The following is an 18821-nucleotide window of genomic DNA, read 5'->3' on the forward strand; positions in this document are numbered from 1 at the left end:
AAGAATGTAATAGGAACAGTATCTTGGATTCACTTACACTGCCTCCAATTCTGGGTGTGTATGAATGTATTTGCAAGACAGCACAGGAGTGAGTAAAGGAATTATGTTGAAATTGGCATTATATACTCTGAAAACACTGAAAACATGGGGAAAAACTTTCACAAAATCCTCCATCATGGCACTTCAAGCAGTTCCTAGAGAGTGAATACTCAAGCTGGCATTTGACTTCAGCATGGCAAATGCTCACAGTTCAAAGAGGAGGCCAAATTTAACCCACTATCGTGTAATCTAAAAAATATCAACTATCACTTCATTAAGCATTACATTGTTTAATAGTCATTAGTTTGCCCACAGACATATGCAACCCAGTAACAGAGCTAGCTGTCAAAGGCCACAAAACTGTTTCGGGTTGGTTTACTACACTTCATTAACACACGGTTCTATTACAAGCTTCTATCCTGCAGTCTACCTTTTGTGTTACCCCTTCACTTCATTTATTTATCCAGGAGACAAAGAAGCTTTCCCCAAAGAATTTCTTAGTCTACATTCCTCTTGGAGATATTCAGAGGATCTGCCTCCCAGGAAACCGTGGAGCCATCATATGCTAAAGGTTGTCTGAGCACTGGTTCATTAATCCAGGTTTGCTGTATGAAAGCAATCAGTCAACAGAGGATCCATTGTAACTGAAGTAAATCTGAGCAAGTCCTAAAACTTCTACAGACATTTGCAGGGAGAACACTTAACTGAAAGGCACTGGCCTCATCTACCTCCTGCTGAAGCCAGGGGAGCAGTGCTGCCTACCACTGCACCAGCAACAGACCTGTCTTTTCTAGCTTTGTCTCAGGCAATCCCAAAGAGCTCTTGGGAGACAAATAGATTTTTTTATTTTTTTTCCAGTGGCTAAGAACAAAAGAGAAACCACTGGCAACAATATCCTGTCTTCTGTAATACGCCCGAGGCTCACTGTACAAATCAGCTTTCCCTTTTCATCTTCCTAAAGCTATTTATAGTACGTATTGGCAGTGCCAGATGTCTCTTTCAGAGGCTGGCCTCCAGTGCTGGAGATGGATTTATAACCGTGTGCTTGCTGGTCACAGATGTTTGACGACACCAGGCCTGTGGGAAAAGCCCCCCCCCATCGTTAGGATGACATTGTTCAAAGAGCTGTTTAACACAGTTACTCACAGCATCTTGAGTATTTCAACATAGCAGCCGAGGATCCTGTCTGCCTGGGCGCTGAGCTCGATGCTCATGGTGCTGCAGGTGGGACTGACCATCAAGCAGTCGATCAGGTTGGGCTCGCTGTCATTGCCCACGTTGGCTGTCATCTTCTGGTTAGCCGTGTTGTTGCGCTCCACTTCCACGTGGATCTCGTTCGAAGTGACGATGACTGGTTTGAGCCGCGATTCAGTCAAGGTGGCCTCTTGAGAGACCAGGTCGGGACTCGTGTGAAGAAGGCGGAGGGGGAGATTAGGCTTTCGGTCACATTGCTGCTGGCAGCCATTCCGAATTTCCTTCAGGCTTGGCGAATTGTCTCGGCTGAATTTTAAAAATAAACAAATAATTTCGATAACCAGACATAACAGCAGAAAGCAGGAGGGAGAGGGCAACGCTGAGAAACCAACATCTTTTGCAATTTCCCACCACGTTTCACCCCAGCCCACCGATTGCTTTCTCCCAGGTAATCAGATTATTGAAATCAATTAAAAATATTAAAAGGCACTGATAGGACTGTTCTGTAGCCCCTACTCTGCAAACATTTCAGCTTTTCATTAGTCTAATTGACACGCCAGTTTAGTACAAAGGTGAACTTTCCCATCCAAGTTGTGCAAAGCTGTAACAGGATCCATGCCCAAGTATGTATCTGGCTACAGTACATGCCCAGACATTTGTCTGCAGCCCTTGCGTCTGGAATTTCTGTTGGACACTAAGCAGCCCCCGTCCGTGCTCTACCATGAGGAAAGTCAGATAGCCATAAACAAACAGGAAACATAACAGAAGGGAACCCTCGGTGTCTACTGGAAACTGGCTCGTGTGTCAGGAACTGCGGCATCTATTTTGTGGTAGGTCAGGAATCAGATTTTCCATGATAATGGAGACAGCATCATGAAACCAGCCCAGGTTCAAAGCTATGCATGGGGATCTCCACACAACCCCCTTCTTCGGGATCTTACCCTTCCCTTTGCTTTAGGTGTAACACCTACTTCATAAGCCAGAAAGGGAGTAAAACTGAGGCTGCTTTAGGTAGTGTTTAGCTTCTAGAGGCTGTTGTGGAGCACTCTCACCTTCTGCTCTTCTAAAGAGCAAAACTCTCATCTTCTGCTATTCTATAAGGCCAGCTACAGCTGCAGCCTGCCTCAGAGGAACATCTCAATAGTGGCCAAGGTCTGCACACAGCTGGCTGCTGCGCTGCATCCCCAAAGTTCCTGCAGTTTGCAGCACTTCAGTTCTGGAAGCACTGAGCTCCTGTGGCACCTGCACTGCCATTGTTCAAGCACAGGAGCTAAAGCTGTGCAGTGATGACATGCCAGCCTCACTGCCATGGAGCATGCCACAGTGAGTCCAAGTGAATGGGGATTCGGCATCTTCTTGTCCTCAGATTTCCAAACATGCAAAGCATAACAAATTCAGTCACATACCTACAAAAACACGCATGTGACCGTACAGAACACCCACATGTAACGCTAGCAATGGGTGGAGCAAGAATGAAGACATGCTCTTGCATACCCACACCCATGCTCATGCCGATCTTGTTTACAGCCTGAATGAAAAATCTTTGACGCCACGAGTTTGGGAGTAACATGTGGTGAACTAAGAATTCATACTGACCTGTTGATAAATTCCTCATAACATGAATAAATGGCTGCTAAACAGACAGCCACGAGATTTGGCAGGACTCTGGGATGGGGACATTGTCCAGTCGGACCATGCATGCTGAAAAACAAAAGCCAAGACAACGTCACTGCAATGAAGATTTCTGTGGGCAAAAACAGTCAGACAGAACAGGGTGCCAGAACTGGATAGACAGCCTCGGGGAATCTTCAGACAGGCCATAACAGAGCGTTTTAACCCTGTAAATCCCTTCCAAATAGTCCTACTTCAGAAGAAGGCTGAGCTGTGTCCTCACTTTACATGATGTAGTACCCCTGAAAGCTCACATGTGATCATTGCAGGGTCTGAAGTTGATGGGAATCTCTCTGTAGAGGCTCTGAGTCTCAGTGCATAAAAGGCATGTACACACAGATGTGTCCATTCACCTCCAGGATGAAACACAGAAATCCCCAGACATATTTAAGAATAAGCTAAAAAAACCCTTCAGCAACATCTCCTCATGGCCACCTCTCACTTATTTGCTGTTTGCCAGTACCAAAAAGCACCAGCTACTCTACCAGCTAACTACAGACTTGAGCAGGGCTGGGAGAAGTAATGTAAGGAAGTGTGCACACAGGACTGAAAAACACACTGTAAAACTGAATGTAACCAACCTGTGGATAAACTTCTTCACCACCTCCATTCCAGCATTCAGCTCATTCAAAGCCAGAATGTACTCCTGAGTAAACAGACGCAACCGAGGGCATTTCCCAAAATCCTGTCCAAAAAGGAGAGACTCAGTGAAGACGGTGAAACATGCCTGCAATGTACATTGAAACTGTGGGTTTTCAAAAGAAATCAATTCAAACACAGCTGAATTCACTCTCTTGTTATGCTGACAGCTTCAGGAGCACAATACCACTGCATGCTGAAGTAATGTGCTACTCCCTAATAATGGCATGATTTACAATCTCCTCTTTCCCCCCAGACCCATTTCAAAACAAAAGGCATGTTCAATGTTCCTACCTGCAGTTATTTTTCTTTCATATGTTTAATTTTGTACCTTTATTTTGAAATGCATTTTTTATTATTGTACATTTTTGCTTCCACTCATAACTGCAGTTTCTTAGAAGAGCGACTCAAACCTGAATTTTTACTTCAATATTTGACATTGTACCTACTCTGCTTTTAGAGAAAATCTTTTTTGACATGTGACCATTAAATGATCAGTTATAAAACCACAGGTCACTTATTTCTCTGTTGTACTCCAGGTATAACATGAATTTGACTGGTAGGCTCCACAGTTGCTTGCTTCCAGAGGAAGGCAACTGCTCTCTGAAATCCAGCATCTCCTCGCCTTACCTGCTATTTTGAGATGTGGAAGGAATACAATCTGCTGTCTGGTGAATGCTATTCCACAGCACATTCCTGCTAATTTACACAGGTGTAACCTTATTATGCAGGTGTTACAGAGCTACAAAACTACACTTCCAAGTGGTGAACAAGGCCTGTGAGTACAGCAATCCCTCCCTATTATCCCTTAAGGAAGAGGAAGTCAGCCTGAAGAAATTAATGGCAACCAAAATCTTAAAGAAATGCTGCAAGTGGTAACGAACAAGGGCACTGTGAAAGGGAAGACACGCTCTCGAAGTGCTGAATCCTTCCTTCCTTATTTTGATTTCAGGCACTGCTATTGCACAACCTATATTAACATCTCATCAGCTGTACAACTAGGGAAAATCACCAAAAATGTGAATACAGCCCTAGACAGAACAATGTTCCCTTCAAGTCTACAGTCACTCTTTGCCAGTATGACCCAGGAAAAAGACTGTCGGCGATTCCATTACAATTCATGTCACTGAACATCCAACAGCTCCTTCTAGCAGGTGCAAATGCACTTGGTTCAACAGCATGAGACCGCACATGCTTCGTATATCCCCTGGTGCCATTTAACTTCATGGAAACTCCTTGCAAAATAGCCCGTGCAGTTACAATTCATTTTTTTTCAACCTGTGTAAGTGTGCTAACTGAAATTAGAACAAAAGCCCAAGAGATCATAAAGAGCATGTCACTGCTGACAGCTTTAAAATAAAATACCTCCAAAAATAATAGAATGACCTGTCACTGTAACACGTACAAAACAAGGCACGCTATCAATATTGTTTACTCCTAAAGGATAAAGCAATAGCGCTTGTACTCAAACATTTGGGCTGAGCCCACAACCAGCTGTGATCAAAAGGCAGGGAGAGGCTGCCGAGTGCTCCCAGCACAACTCAGCACGTGATAAGCTCCAGTCCTGCACGTACTCGGTGCTATCAGCAACACAATGAGCTATCCTCGATCATTTGAAACTTCAAAATGACAGATAAATGAAGCACTCTTTCTCCGTTTGGTAAGTGGGAAACTGTGGAACAGAACTGGCCATGAACTTATCAAAGACCCCAGAGGAAATTAGTGGCAGAGGTTGGAACAGACAGCTAGGTTTCCTGCTCTAAGCACACTAAATTGCACGTGGCCTCCTAAGGTTATGAAGTTTACTGCCAACAGCACTGTCCCCCTGAAGGATTACTTTATTTACATGCACACACACACACATTCTCTAAAAGACTATTCAGTACAAAAATCCCCGGAGAGCAGTAAAGTGCCCAAATCCACTCCAATTAATATATGACACCGTAAATTCTCTGACTACACACTGCGGTACAGACATGTTGATTTTCAATCTGCAAATGTTAAGTACAGTAAATATACCCAATTCTCTGAAGCTAACCAAATACAAGCATTACACTATGCATTTAGATTTTACTTGAGACCCCTCAAGAGCTCTGGATTCTTTAAAAAAAAATTACCCTGAACTCCAAGAATAACATTTACAGAATATTTCATTGAACACTACAGAATATTCAAAAATGTTTACATGTCTGGAGAGCACAGGCATGGAGCCAGGAATACGACCTTTTCGCCATCTTAGGCTTTCTAGCTAGTTCTATAAACTCGAGGAGTTAAATAATAATAACGTTATAAAAATAAGAAATAAGAACTGTTTTCTACTGGATTCATGCTGGACACAGGAGGACAGCGGATGGTTTCTAACATTATACCAGTTGGTGAAAAGAAGTTGCTTGTGTCGCTACAGAGGGATGAGACTCATCCTTGAGATCACAGTTAAATCAACTGCCTTAAATATTTTATTCTATTTATTTGCTACTCTTTGCCACAGCTTTGTGATGTAAAAAGTTTCTTTCACTCACCATGTTGTGTTTGAGAATCCTCTGTACCACTGGCGTGAACACTTCTATCACAACCATTGACCGCGGGCGCTCTCGGCAGTGCTGTAAGGAGCAACAGGTCATTTTGTGAGCTGCAGGAATTATCAAAATGGGTCTCCCTTGGCTTCACACCCTGTGTACAGATTACCCCTAGATTAATAAAATCCAAGGGCTAATTAATCTTTCCTGGGAATAGGATACTTGTAACACTGTTCTGTCCTACAGATTTGCTGGTGTCTAATAAAAAATTATAATGGAAGCTCATGAACTATGCAAATTGCTTTCCCTACTGCTTATTCTTCAGGAAACTCACTGGAATTTAACAGTTTTTGGGATATATCCCAATATATCAGTCAGAGTAATTCAAGTAGGAAAGGACTTTTGGAGCTCATCTGTCCCAACCCTTGCTCAAGGCAGGGCCAATTGTGAAGACACCTTAGTCTACTCATTAGCCTTGCCCACTCAAGTTCTGTAATCTCTGAGGAGGGAGAGTTCATAACCTATAAAAACAATTTTGCATGCTGCTACTATACACAGCCCATCCCACACCTTTAGAGGTAATTAAGTAGCTATCTCTGATGGAGACCAAAAGAAAAAAAAAATGTAAGTGCCCATATAGCTTGGAGGATGAGAGGCTGGTGAGCAACATGGAGTCTTGGAGGTATTGGAATCTGAGACTAGGAACGGCTCTAAGGCTGGCTTATCAAAGTGAAATAAAGTCAGAATTCTTTCTTGAAATCTGACAATTTCTGCAGGAGTAACTGCTGACAGGTAACTCTGGGTGGCAACATCCAGAGTGTTTTATAAATGTACATCCAGTCTTCAGCAAGCAGATTAAAGCAGCCTTGAAACTGAAATGCAAAGAAACCTAGAGAAAAAGTAGTACTTTCAAATCCAGGAGCTTTGCACTCCAAAGCACTTGAAACTGTACAGAAAAGATGCACAATGCAGCAGAAGCCTGGATTTTCCAGGAAAGAGGATGGGTCCTTACGATCTTTCCACTACCATTACCCCATGACATAAAACCATTACGGCTGAGTTATGCATCACATTACCAACACATCTGAACCCAGTGACTCCAACGATTTTTGCATTAGCTAAATAGAACATACAGTGGGGCATTTCATGTACCCAGGCTGGGGTGGGATTGTCTGAAGATCTTAACTCTCATGGATTATCAATACTGTGCAGTCTGGTGTGTGAAGAGTATGTATCTATCTATCATAATGGTGCTGTCAACTATTCCATTATCACCAGCTGTTGACCAAAAGAGGAGATCAATTTGGGCATGAGGCAAGGAGTTAAAGAAAAAAGAAACAATCCCCTCAAAGAACTACACTCATATACAGCTATTAGATTTTAGAAAGCTGCTCTGATACCTTGCAGAAGAATTCACAGAGGTCAGGAGGAGGATGGTTGTTTTCCAGCAAAGGTGCAATTGCCTTTAAAAAAATGAAATAAAATAAAGAGAAAAAAATAATTAGAAGGCTGCAACTAGAGTAAGAGTTCTGCAGGGAAACATTTTTCTTGCAAAAAGAAAGGTCACTACTTTTAAAAAGGGACAAAAGCATCAGGATAGAAATTAGAGGTGGGCTGCGTGTTTTACAAAGAAGCATACCCTTGCTGTGAATCCTCTGAGAAGTTTTGCTTTTAACTACATCAGTGTAAATTCATAAAACACAGCAAAGGAGTAAAATTTTTATAATGGTTTCAATGAAAACAGGAGCAGTAGAACAGTTATTTAGTATGTAATATAGCAAGGACAAATCTGCTTCACTGCTTTGGTAATAACATCTCTCTAAAGGAAAAAAAAAAAAAAGAAAACCACTAAACAAATACATGTCTTTTATATAAGAGTTCAAGCTCACATACAGCTGATAACTCATGAAAAGAAATACAGCACTGTTTTTACCTGGAAGGCCTCTATTTATCAAAATCAAGAATGTAACTTTTTGGAAGTTGAGATCAACAATTCCTTCTTTGCTACTACGCCAACCGATGTGGTTTATGCTCAGTAAATACATTAGAGGTCATACCTGCCACTGACAGTGTAATGAACTTATGTTGTTGTTACTTCCTTTGTAATTTAGGAAATGGTACTAGAACAATGTATTCTCTCTACGTGATGGTGCCTCGGGCTTTTCCAATCTCGAGCTAAAGGGATTCCCAGTACCCATTTAAAAGTAAGGCTCTAAGCAGCAGCTAGGACATTTTGTATTAAGCAATTGAACACCAGATATTTTATCTGGATGGCATCTGGAGCTTTACTAAGGCAGCCTCTTCTGATTTTTGCTCTCCCTCTCATCTCCTTAAGGCCTTCAGCCCCAGTCAGTCTGCCCAAAATAAGCATGTTTCACAACAGCTGCTTTCACACACGAGCAGGTTAATGTTAATGTGAATTTTACCAATGAAACCCCGGCTGCCAGCCTACAAAAAATGGGCTTTTTTGTTCAGCCCCAACCCTGCTAAATGCAGGGAACAGCCACAGCAGACACTGTCAAGGGGGTCAAGGCTCCGCCTGCACAGTCAGTATGGAGAAGTGGCAGCATGAAGCAGCCTGCGTTTGCCTTCTGTGGAACCTGCTGCCTCACATCGCCCAGTGACGGGCGGCTGATCCCCTACGAGGAAGGGACAAGTTGTATTGATCTGTTCCAGCGACATCTAGATAGGGAAGGTGGTGTGGTCTGCACAGCAAATCACTGTGTGCCTCTGCAACATGACACAAGCACACAGCAACAGCAGTGCCTCCTAATAGCACAGGTTGGCTGTACAATGGCAGTGAGCTTTGATGCCCAGAAACCTCTGACTCCTTAATGGCTGGGGCACAACCTGCAGAAGGGCAGGACTGACCCGAAGCAGCCTTCACTCAGGATCACTGAATTATTTAGGCTGAAGGGACCTTTGGAGGCCACCTGGTCCAACCTTCCTGCTCACAGCAGGGCTACCTGACATCTTTTATTAAAAAAATCCTTCCCCAAAACAACCAGCTTTCACTGGAAACCTGAACTTTCCTTGGCACTAGAGGAAAATGAAAGCTACAGCAGATCTCAAAGAAAAGTAAAGGCCATTTCAGAAACTTATCTCCAGCTAAAAGGGTATCTTAAGCAGCATCTACACACAGTTCACACCTACGGGCAGCTACACACTGCCTTGTTTTGCAGAAGGATTCATAGGGACATGATAGGATCAGGTGGTGGGGAAGTTCTAGATCTGACTGCTGGGAAAAGCTCCTGGAAATTGCCAGCGACTGAAATTAAATTATAGTGATGGGGTAGCAATTTCCACCTCTCTGATAAATTGTTGAGATTTTGTGTTTTTTTGCACAAGGAAGAAGGTAGCTATTTGACACACTTCTATGTTTAAATAAACGCAACCCACAGAAGATAAAAAAAAAAGCTGAGAGGGTATTTCTACAAACCAAGTCAGCAGGGGGTTAAACTGCAGTGACACATACACATATCCGCACTTACAAAAACAATCCCTTGCTCACATACCATCAGAGATGGAGACATTCTGTATATGGCAGCATTAGCCCCTCAGGAAACTACTAAGCCTAAGGGTTTTATAGGGCACATCTGGAAATGATGTTTTTTGACTATTTAAAGTACATATATAACATTGCACTGTGTAGCCCAGTAAGGAGGCCATTTTGGAAGCAGATTAACCCTACATATGCTGTACTGTTTCATGTAACTTGGTGAGGAAACTATCATAATTCTTCTAGGAAGCAAGGGAAGAGGAACAATAAACCATGCAAAAACCAATAGGCCAAATTGGTTTGATCCAGCCCAAATTCATCAGCATTGGTACAAGTGCTTTCATATCTGCCCAACTTCAGTAGCACACAGGCTTAAGCACTGAGAGGAGTGTTACTGAACCATACGGATTTGTTCCCAGATTCTGACAGAAAGTTACTCACCACAATAATGCTCTCATGGTCTTGAGTGGTTAAGTTGTTGTTCTGCAAGAGTCAAACAGAAGAAATGGATGAGCAAACAGTTCTGAGCTGGCACAGCAGCATACACTGTACTCTCAGCTACCACAGACACTCATAATAGAAAGGCTCAAGACTGCCTTTATTTATTTTTAGAATAAAATTAATCAAATTAAAATCATTCTCTTAAAGAAGGTCTTACACGATCTGCTATGAGGGGTTGTGGAAGCTTCAATTTCTTCCTCAATACCGTCAGATTCAAGTCACCCCAGCCACGAAAGCTAAGCACACAAACACCAGGATGCCAGAGCAGGATTCAATTAACTGGAAAACTAAAGCTAGCGATAGAGTTCTTAAAATTGTTTTCTGTAGCCAGGCTGTATGTTTCTAAGAAAATTAATAAAAGAACGGTTGCATTCCTGTATACCATTTTTGGTAGTAAAACAACTGCTGCAGTTTTCCTGAAGTTCCTTCTTCTAAAATGGAATCAGTAAAAGCCTACTGGAAGTCACTGGTTTTCACTAGTAAAGTGCTTTTGGCTTTCTCAGCAGCCCAATCCATCCTGAGGTTACAGAGCCTACTGCAAGACAGATAGCTGGCAACTTCATTGCTTATCCCAAATCTTTGCACTTCATAATTTGGACATCAAAAACCTGTTTAGCATTCAATTTCCTGTCCACAAAAAAGTTAACTATCTGAAATAGATGTAAAAAAGAAGAATAGATATCTCTGAAGAAGGAAAACACTTTTCTTTGACAGAGCTGGTAATAACAGAAAGCTGCACTATGAATTTATTGGTAGATACATTTGTTGGCCTTGTACAAGGATGATCAGTCTTGCAAACAAAGCCAGTGGAACAGAAGTCAAGGGAAGTTTTACTACTGACTCGAAATAAGACTTGAGTCAGACCCATAACAAATTTACCACGAATAACCGAACAAAACCCCATAGCCTCAAGAGAAATGTTTTTTTGTTTTGTTTCCAGACATCTACCTAACATGGGTCAAATTCTTCTCTTCCCTAAAAAGTACAAATTCCACTCAAGTCAGCAGAAGTCACGAGCAGATTTAAAGAAAAAAATTTTGAAAGCCCAAGTTAAAATAAAACCCACCCACAAACTTTTAACCATTTGTCTCTTGTCTAAAGGTGACAGTGGCTTGCATGAGCACGGCTGGGATCATACCTCTGAGAGCAGTTTAGAGACGATCTCCAGTGGGGCTTGGTGAATGGAATCGTCCTGCAGCGGAGACGTCAGCGCCATGTCCACCAGCGTCCTGATCTCCTTCAACACCACCTCCCAGCGGCTGGGGTTACTGAGCACCTTCTTGTACTTGTAAATCTTTTTCTGCAAGGAAAACGGAAGGGTCACGTTGACAGCACTGTAAGCCCCTTGAAAAACTGCCTTGGACACATGCCTCCTACACACAACCAGCAAGTGGGTTGCTTTGTACTTGGGTTTTGCTTTTTCTGTTTGCTAAAATGCTGTACGTAACACACTGAAATGGAAAAGAAAACCTCGTATCTGTAACTACAAATGCAATGAAAAAACATAGCTCCTTTTTATCTTAAAAAGAAGTTTTTAAACTCCAGAGCACCTTTCTTTCCATCACTTCGTCCTGCAAACACCCAGCTCCTCAGGCTAATAACAGACACTCGCTATCGCACTGTTTCCAAAGCTGTAGGACCTTTTAAAGAGAGTTAGTCACAGGGGTTGGAGGGATCAAAACATCATTCCACAGATGTTTCACTCCACAATGCCGATTGGTGAATTCACATTCAGAATAAATTACAATTAAGAGTAAAAAAAAAATAAAAAAATCCAACTGCTCCACAGGCGGTTTGGGCTTTTCCCCCCCTGTTCTTGAAGGATGCTGAGAAGTTGTGTCGTGACTCCCCAGCTGCGACAGAAACATGCCTGCCGAGTCTCTAAATCTCCCTTGTAGTAGTGTTTCAGTGCTCGGATGAGCACTGCTCGCTGCCCAACACCACCACCCTCACCCCTGCTGCTTCCCCCACCGGCACTGCCCGCAGCAGCTGGGGAGCAGAAGGCACCTCTTACCTCCTCGGCAGCCACGTCGCCGAACGGCTGGCACACAGGCTGCTCGCCAGTATAAATAGCAGTCCCTAGAGGAAAGCCACCCCCCCAAATTCCCAGAGGTGGCCTGTTGAAACTCTAGAAGTCCAAGGAAGCGATGAGGGGAGTTACAGCACCAACACGAAGCGCCGAGAGCAGCTTGCCAAAGCCCTGTCCTCCAGGCACCACGCCGGGAGGGAGCTGCAGGGTTTTGGCTAGCTGACGGGTCCCTTCACTCATCTCTGCCTGCCCAACTCACCCCACGATTAACGGGAAGTCTGGGTACATCTCAGGTTTATCGAACAACACCAGCTGGGCACTAAAACACTAAATATGGATTTGCATTTCCCGAGAAATCCCAGGAACTGCCCATTTCACGCAGCCTGCAGATTCAGCTGCACCATCTGAACTGAATGCCATCAGTGCAATAAAAGCAGGGGACTTTGCAAAGGGTTGGTCTGCTTTGTTTTGGTGTGGTTTTTTTCGCCTTGTTTAATTCTGTTTTGGAGCTTTGCTGCTCCTCGCACTTCCCCTTTCACTCGCACAGGGCAGCTGCCACCAGGCAGGCTGTCTCACTGCTTCCCCAGCAGATCAAAAAAAACACAGTCACCTCCATACCCTGTCTGAAATATTGTGAACAATTCTTAAAAACACATATTCTAGATGCTCTGTGTTTTTCTGTGCTGCTGGGGAGGGGAGAAGAGGGTAGCACTGGGCTGACGTGTAAAGGCTGATAAAGCAATGCAATTATCTTTTAAATTAAATCCAAGAAAGTACAAAAGCACACTGGCAGTAGTTCACACTTTCACTGCATTTTAAGCCACTGACAAGGTAGAAGAACAGCAGCACAGGCTGCAGACACTACCAGGTGTGTTTTGGATTTCAGAACAGAGCAGAAACCTTTGTCCATTGAAGCTCCTTGGGGCAGAGCAAGCACACAGGCGGTTTTAAGCTACCAGCACTACTTCCATTACCATCACAGATTTCTTGGAGCCTTGAATCACAGAGAAGCTTGAATCACAGAGAGTTTAATTTTTGTTTGCTCATGCCGTGCCTCTTTTTAGGGTCTTTTTCTTAGACAAAGTCTTAGCAAAGTCCGTGGTGCAAAGCCAAGCAGCCCGCTTTGTCACCTGAAGCAGCTCCTCTCTGACTGAGGCCACTACACAAAGCCAGCTCCACAGATCTGTTTTCCATGCAGAAATGTCCTCCTTGGTCCTGTACTAGGAAGAAATCAAGCTCAAAGCAGAATACAAAGCTAGATAAGTGGGGCAGGGGGGCAGTGGTTACTGTGCATCGCCTGCTGTGGGCTGCCCCGCTCCCAGGTGTGACAGCGTGGCTGGGGACAGCAGCTCCTGCAGCCGAGAGGACGGCTGCTGAAAGCAAGCTACCAGCCCCACTGCAGGACCTGAGCACAAATCTCTTCCCTCCGCCGCCAAATCCCCCCTTGCTTGGGGGTGGGAGGAGCGAGGGAGGCCTCCTTTCCCTTTTAGAGATCACCATGAAAAATTAAAGCTCCGTTGATGCTGACGCACATAAGAGGGAAGCCAGAAGGAGCTGTGCTGTGCCAGGGAGACCTCCAAAAGCTCAGAGCAGCAGTCAGCGGCTCAAAGGCAGCACCCAGGGAAGCCACCTTTGCACGCACTGTGCCTGTCGCTGCCAAAAAAAAAAAAAAAAAAAAGCAGACTTAGCAGTCCCTGCTTCCACCTTTCAGCACAACGGGGTGTGCTGTGCTGGTGCACCGAGCTGCAGCCTTCCAGGGAAGTTGCCCAAGTTTCGAGTGGTGGTGGGAAAGCAGCCGGAAATAAATAAATAAGTCAGGACGCCGTCCCCAGGAGGGTTGAACTCTGCTGTCCTGAACCTTTGCCCATGGTTACTGTGCTGTTTTTCTCGGCAGAACGTTTTTCACCGTTGAGCGCCTTGCTGAAAGCCTCAATTAAAGCCTGAACCCTATCAGTCGGATACAGAAGCAATTTGCTTTGTATCAGCAAGCATTTGGCCAGCACCGAGCCATCTGCTCCATTCTACCTGTGCCGGCTCCGGAGCAAGCAGAAACGATCCCTCGGGAGCCTAAAACAAAGCTGCCCGGTAATGACCCACGCTGGAGGATCAGCACGTGGACATGTGCAAGGAGCTTGTTCCCCTGAACATGGGTGTAAAAGATGCCTTCAGTTCTGCACAAGAAAAATGCTGGGCTGGGAATCCAGCCTCATGCAGATTTTGCTAACAGCAGCGGCTCCCGAGACCATTCCTGCAAGTGACAACACCACGTGCCAGCATGGAGTTTGACCCTTCTAGTTACTGACCAGCCAGAACCACACAGCTAACGTCATCCCAAAAATCTCGCTGTGCTGACTCTTAAAACAAAACCAGTAAGGTTAGTAAGTACCAAGAAGCAGCAAGGGGAATAAGTGACACCGACTGGGCATCCTTCGTTCTCAAGTCACTCTCATTAATTAAGTCTTGCAGAAACCCAGAGATCTAAGTCTTAGTCCTCTTTCAGAGAAGGAAGAATTGAAGATAAAATGAGAAAAATTACTTTTGCAGTGTTATTAAGCAAGCATGTGACAAGAATCTGTAGGCAGTGGCTTTTGCCATCAGTGCTCAGAAGCTCATGAACATTGCTGTGAACAGAAAGTTCAGACGGGTCTACAGTACAGGAAACTTTCAGCTTTTTTTTAAATGACATCTCTGTACATTACCCTACCCCATAATGGCTTCATCTGGTAGCTCTTGCTCATTCAGCACCTCTCTGGACAAGAATGGAAATACTGATAGAGCTGACATCTAAAAAAGTGGTCTCTAATGCACCAAAATGGAAGGCACGGCACGACTGCGCCTTTCTGGACCTTAACAAGACCTTGCTCAAAGAACATCTTTGAGCAGCCTGAGTACTTGATCCAAAAACAGTGAGATGAAGTTGGCCTTCTCCCTGACCAAATTTCACTCTGCTTTGCCACCAGTGGCCAGCAAACATTCTGTATTCTTGAGAACCAGTCTTCCCCTCAGCTACTACTGCCATTGTTACACTAAAATAAATTCCCAGCCTGAACCCAGAGCAGCCAGTTAAATTCTGGTTCTCTGCTCTTTGGTCCTTTCCGTCCCAATATCACTTCTTTTGTGGTCAAGCTTGAGCTACTGCAGCAACATGCATGACTTGGAGGGCTGCGTGTGCCAGCAGCTGTTTATTCCTCACCAAGCACTGAGGGCAGCTCCAGCAGAAGGGCAAGGTTGCCCTCCTGCCCAGCAGTGCTCCCCAGCTCTGCAAGGGGATGCCTGAGCCAAGCTGGTGCTGCGGTTTGGTTTTGATGGAGCTTCAGTAAAATGGAGGTAGCTCTTGCTAGACATAAGTAGACAGCGGGGGAAAAAAAAACACAGAGCAGCCACTGGAACTGTTTTCTCCACCACTGTAGAACTTTTTGTTAAAATGCTATGTACCAAGAAACAGGAAAGTCGCTTGCAATGTCCAGTGCACGTCTGGCATGTCCTGCACAAGTCAGGAGCTGTACCATGTATTCTTGAGCACCACCTGCTGGCATCTCATCTATTAAATCATTGCCTTCATGACAACAAAGATGGCATCCCCTGGACTCAGCTAGGTCCCTGCTCTAACACAGGCAGTGCTCAAGGTATTCTGAAAAATGAGTGAGAATAACTTGCTGCTAACAGATGCTTCCCTGTTAGCCAGGGATAGGCTGGCATCACCAGGTGGATCCATGGGAAGCCTTTCAGTCTTTACCAGTACAAAGATAAAAGGCAACTTGACTAAGTCTACAAGAAGTGCCATTCCAGGCAAAGGGCTGGGGCCAGGACCAATGCATATAAATGCTGGCAAAGCGGGGATGTGCTCATGCTGCAGCCAACTCCTCCTGACCTTCAGAAGGTTTTGCTAGGCAAATCCCTGATCCTCCCTCAGTGGAGGTCTACATAACACTTCATTTCCTGCAATCCATATTAAAAAATTCCAAAGAAATCACCAATATTTATGGCACTGAGATCAGCACCCATGAATCTTGGCCCTGACCACACCAAGTGACAGACTCTGCCCCGAGCAGCTCATGGTCTTGATGACTACAGGCAGGAAGGAGAAGCAGAGCAAGGAAGCCGAGATGATTTCCTTGCAGTACATGGCAGGTCAGGACCAGAGCAGGACTGAGGCCTCCTGACTCTCAGGCCTCAGCTCAATTGCTAGCTGAGGGCACATCTACCTAACAGCACCACCAATGTGCACGGGGCAAGCAGGCCGAACACTGAGATCCCATCGCTGTGTTTCCCATCATCTCCCCGCAAGCATTCTTTCAGCCTACATTCATTAACCTCTTTATTTTGCACTGGTGTCTGGCACCTCACTCCAGGTCTCGGTTAACCCGGCCACCCAAACCGGCGCCGTGTCGAAGCCGCCGGAGTTCAGCGGGTTCAGGAGCAGTGACGTGGGCTGAGCTGTTACTAATACACAGGCTGGAACCACTGAACAGGCACTTCCCACCAGCACAAAGCTTGTCCTTTGCTCAGATACCACTGGGAAAACACCGCTGGAGGACTGAAAGAATGCTGAAATAAACAAAAGTTGAAAAGGACGCAGCACAGGTTGAGTTTCTGCTTGGGCCCAGAGAGGCGCGATGAGGCCGGGGGACCTGGGGGCTCGCAGGGCAGCCCCTCACTCACCCACCTGCACAACACCAGGCACCTGAGACAGTAATGCACTAGAGAACTTGCTCCCAAATGTGATAATATAATGCTATATTACATATACATTCACCTTCTTTGCCCAAATCTGTCCCCTGGCTGGCCGTGCTCCTGGGCTTGTGCTCTATGGTGTGTTCTAGGCCACTGCAATGACACCCTTCAACAAAGGTGGGTGGAAAGGAGGAGAAGGAGAGGATATTCTATGCAAGGGAGGAGAAAAAATAAAAATAGAATAGAATAGAATAGAATAGAATAGAATAAAATAAAATAAAATAAAATAAATAAAATAAAATAAAATAAAAACACCTGGCAAGCAGGTTGTAAATTTATAGACTCCGCTGAAGACAAACCTGCATGCAAACACAGTGTATCTACTTCCAAAAATTGAAGGCAACTCAAAAATTTTGGTTTCCTTCTAGCCCCCTAAGTGGGGAAGGAAGGGGCTCTCTGGTGGACTCACTGCCAAACAGAGAGACCAGGCTTTGCTTTTGCATGTCTCTCGCCTTTTTCTCCAGTTCCTGCCCTTTGGTCTCCAAGATCCAGGAGCGCAGCTGGCGGATCCAAACCCAGATCTCCCCTAGCTGTGCATTCAAGATGCCGTTTGCCAGCTAGAAAACGCAAAAGGCCAACTGCGGCCCCAGCTGCACTGAGCATGGGCTAATGCGGTTACTCTCGTAATCAGACCTGTCCACAGGGGAGACATTTTTTGGCAGGGCTGACTCCGATGCATTCCCCGAAACCCTCCATCCCTGCTTCCATTTCCTTTTGGCAAACGCTCCCATTCTTCAGGCCCCGGTTCCAGCATCAGCTTTACACTTCAGGTTGGCAAAACATCAGCTCTCATCCTGCACACAGCAACTGCTGTTCCGTATTTTCCGTATCAGAGCCAAGCTGGGGTTTGTTTTTAATGTTGCTTTGGCTATGCGGAATTTCACTATGACTGCAGATACACTTCGAGCAGAAGCACAAGCCACACCTTGCTCGTGAAAAACACTGGTAGAGACACAGCTGCGGTCTTGGGTTGCAAATCCCATGCAACGTCTCCCCAGAAGAAGAAATGTTTTAAGATACGTTGACCATGTGGGGTTTAGGGTGGTGTTTCTTTTGGTTTTAAGCTTAAGTCGCACAACACCTTTTTCTCCTGATGTTGGGCAGGGGGAAAATCTTCGTTGCAGCTGATGACCACAGAAACTGGAAAGCTCTACCCTGGGTGCATGCTGGTGGGGTTACAAACCCCTCCGGGGCTGTTTTAAACCATTCTGCAGAATGAGTGAGAAAACCTCCACGGAGAGGTTGCCGGAGTTGCAGAATCAGGGCAGGAGCCAGACACCCTGCTTCATTTACAGCGCTCTGACAACCTCTGAGTCACCGTCAGAGAAGGTTTCAGACATGCTCAGGCACAACTCTCTCCTCCTCCTCCTGTAGGGCCTCGCCGCTGCCTGCTGCAGCACTTTTGGCCCTTTTTGCCGGCACAGCAACTGCTTAGCGTGGACACTGCCTGGGCATCGGCACCTCTGGGCGCTGCTGGCACAACCCGTGGTTTCCAAAGGGCTGCAAGCCTGACATGCATGAGCTGGAGTCAGCAAAATCACGTTCCATTAAATAAATAAATAAATAAATATTGCTGGACGAAAAGCAGGAATGTGTGTGCACCATTCAATTCCACACTCTCCAAAACCCTTAATGGACTAACTGCATTGCAGTGCACAGGGAAAAAACAGCAGTAAACTCTAGCAGGAACTGTATGACTGTGGAGTTCAGCATTGAATCAGAGAAAGCAGAAGCCACAAAGCACCATGACATGAACTGCTACGTAGGTGCAGTCCTGGCTTCGTACAGACCTAGCGTTAGTGACTGCGTTACAGGATGCACCTGACACCAAGCCGAAGTGCTCCGGGTTTCCCGTACCTACATATCTGTGCGCTTTATACCCCACACATGACGGCTGTGGCTGTGGAGCCTGGTCCCTGACATCCACCGGCTCTCAGGCTGCAGCGGGAATAAATGACTTTGCCACTGCAGAGATGAGATAGTGAGTAGGGGAAAAAAA

The 18821-nt window shown here is 45.2% G+C and overlaps 1 protein-coding gene across 3 annotated transcripts in view; it reads right to left on the bottom strand.

Annotated features, from left to right (window-relative positions):
• Positions 1-18821, bottom strand: part of CMIP (c-Maf inducing protein) — a 127956-nt gene that overhangs the window by 21522 nt on the left and 87613 nt on the right. For 2 of the 3 annotated variants that reach the window (XM_068693143.1, XM_068693145.1), the window contains exons 4-10: positions 11198-11359; positions 10000-10041; positions 7460-7522; positions 6063-6143; positions 3486-3631; positions 2830-2934; positions 1186-1539 (exon numbers count right to left, since the gene is read on the bottom strand). In XM_068693143.1, the coding sequence (XP_068549244.1) occupies positions 1186-1539; positions 2830-2934; positions 3486-3631; positions 6063-6143; positions 7460-7522; positions 10000-10041; positions 11198-11359 (953 nt within the window). The remainder of the gene's footprint in view (positions 1-1185; positions 1540-2829; positions 2935-3485; positions 3632-6062; positions 6144-7459; positions 7523-9999; positions 10042-11197; positions 11360-18821) is intronic. The other variant, XM_068693144.1, reaches the window with a different exon arrangement.

The sequence above is a fragment of the Anas acuta genome, chromosome 10 (genome assembly GCF_963932015.1).
Source record: "Anas acuta chromosome 10, bAnaAcu1.1, whole genome shotgun sequence".
Taxonomy (NCBI): Eukaryota; Metazoa; Chordata; class Aves; order Anseriformes; family Anatidae; genus Anas; species Anas acuta.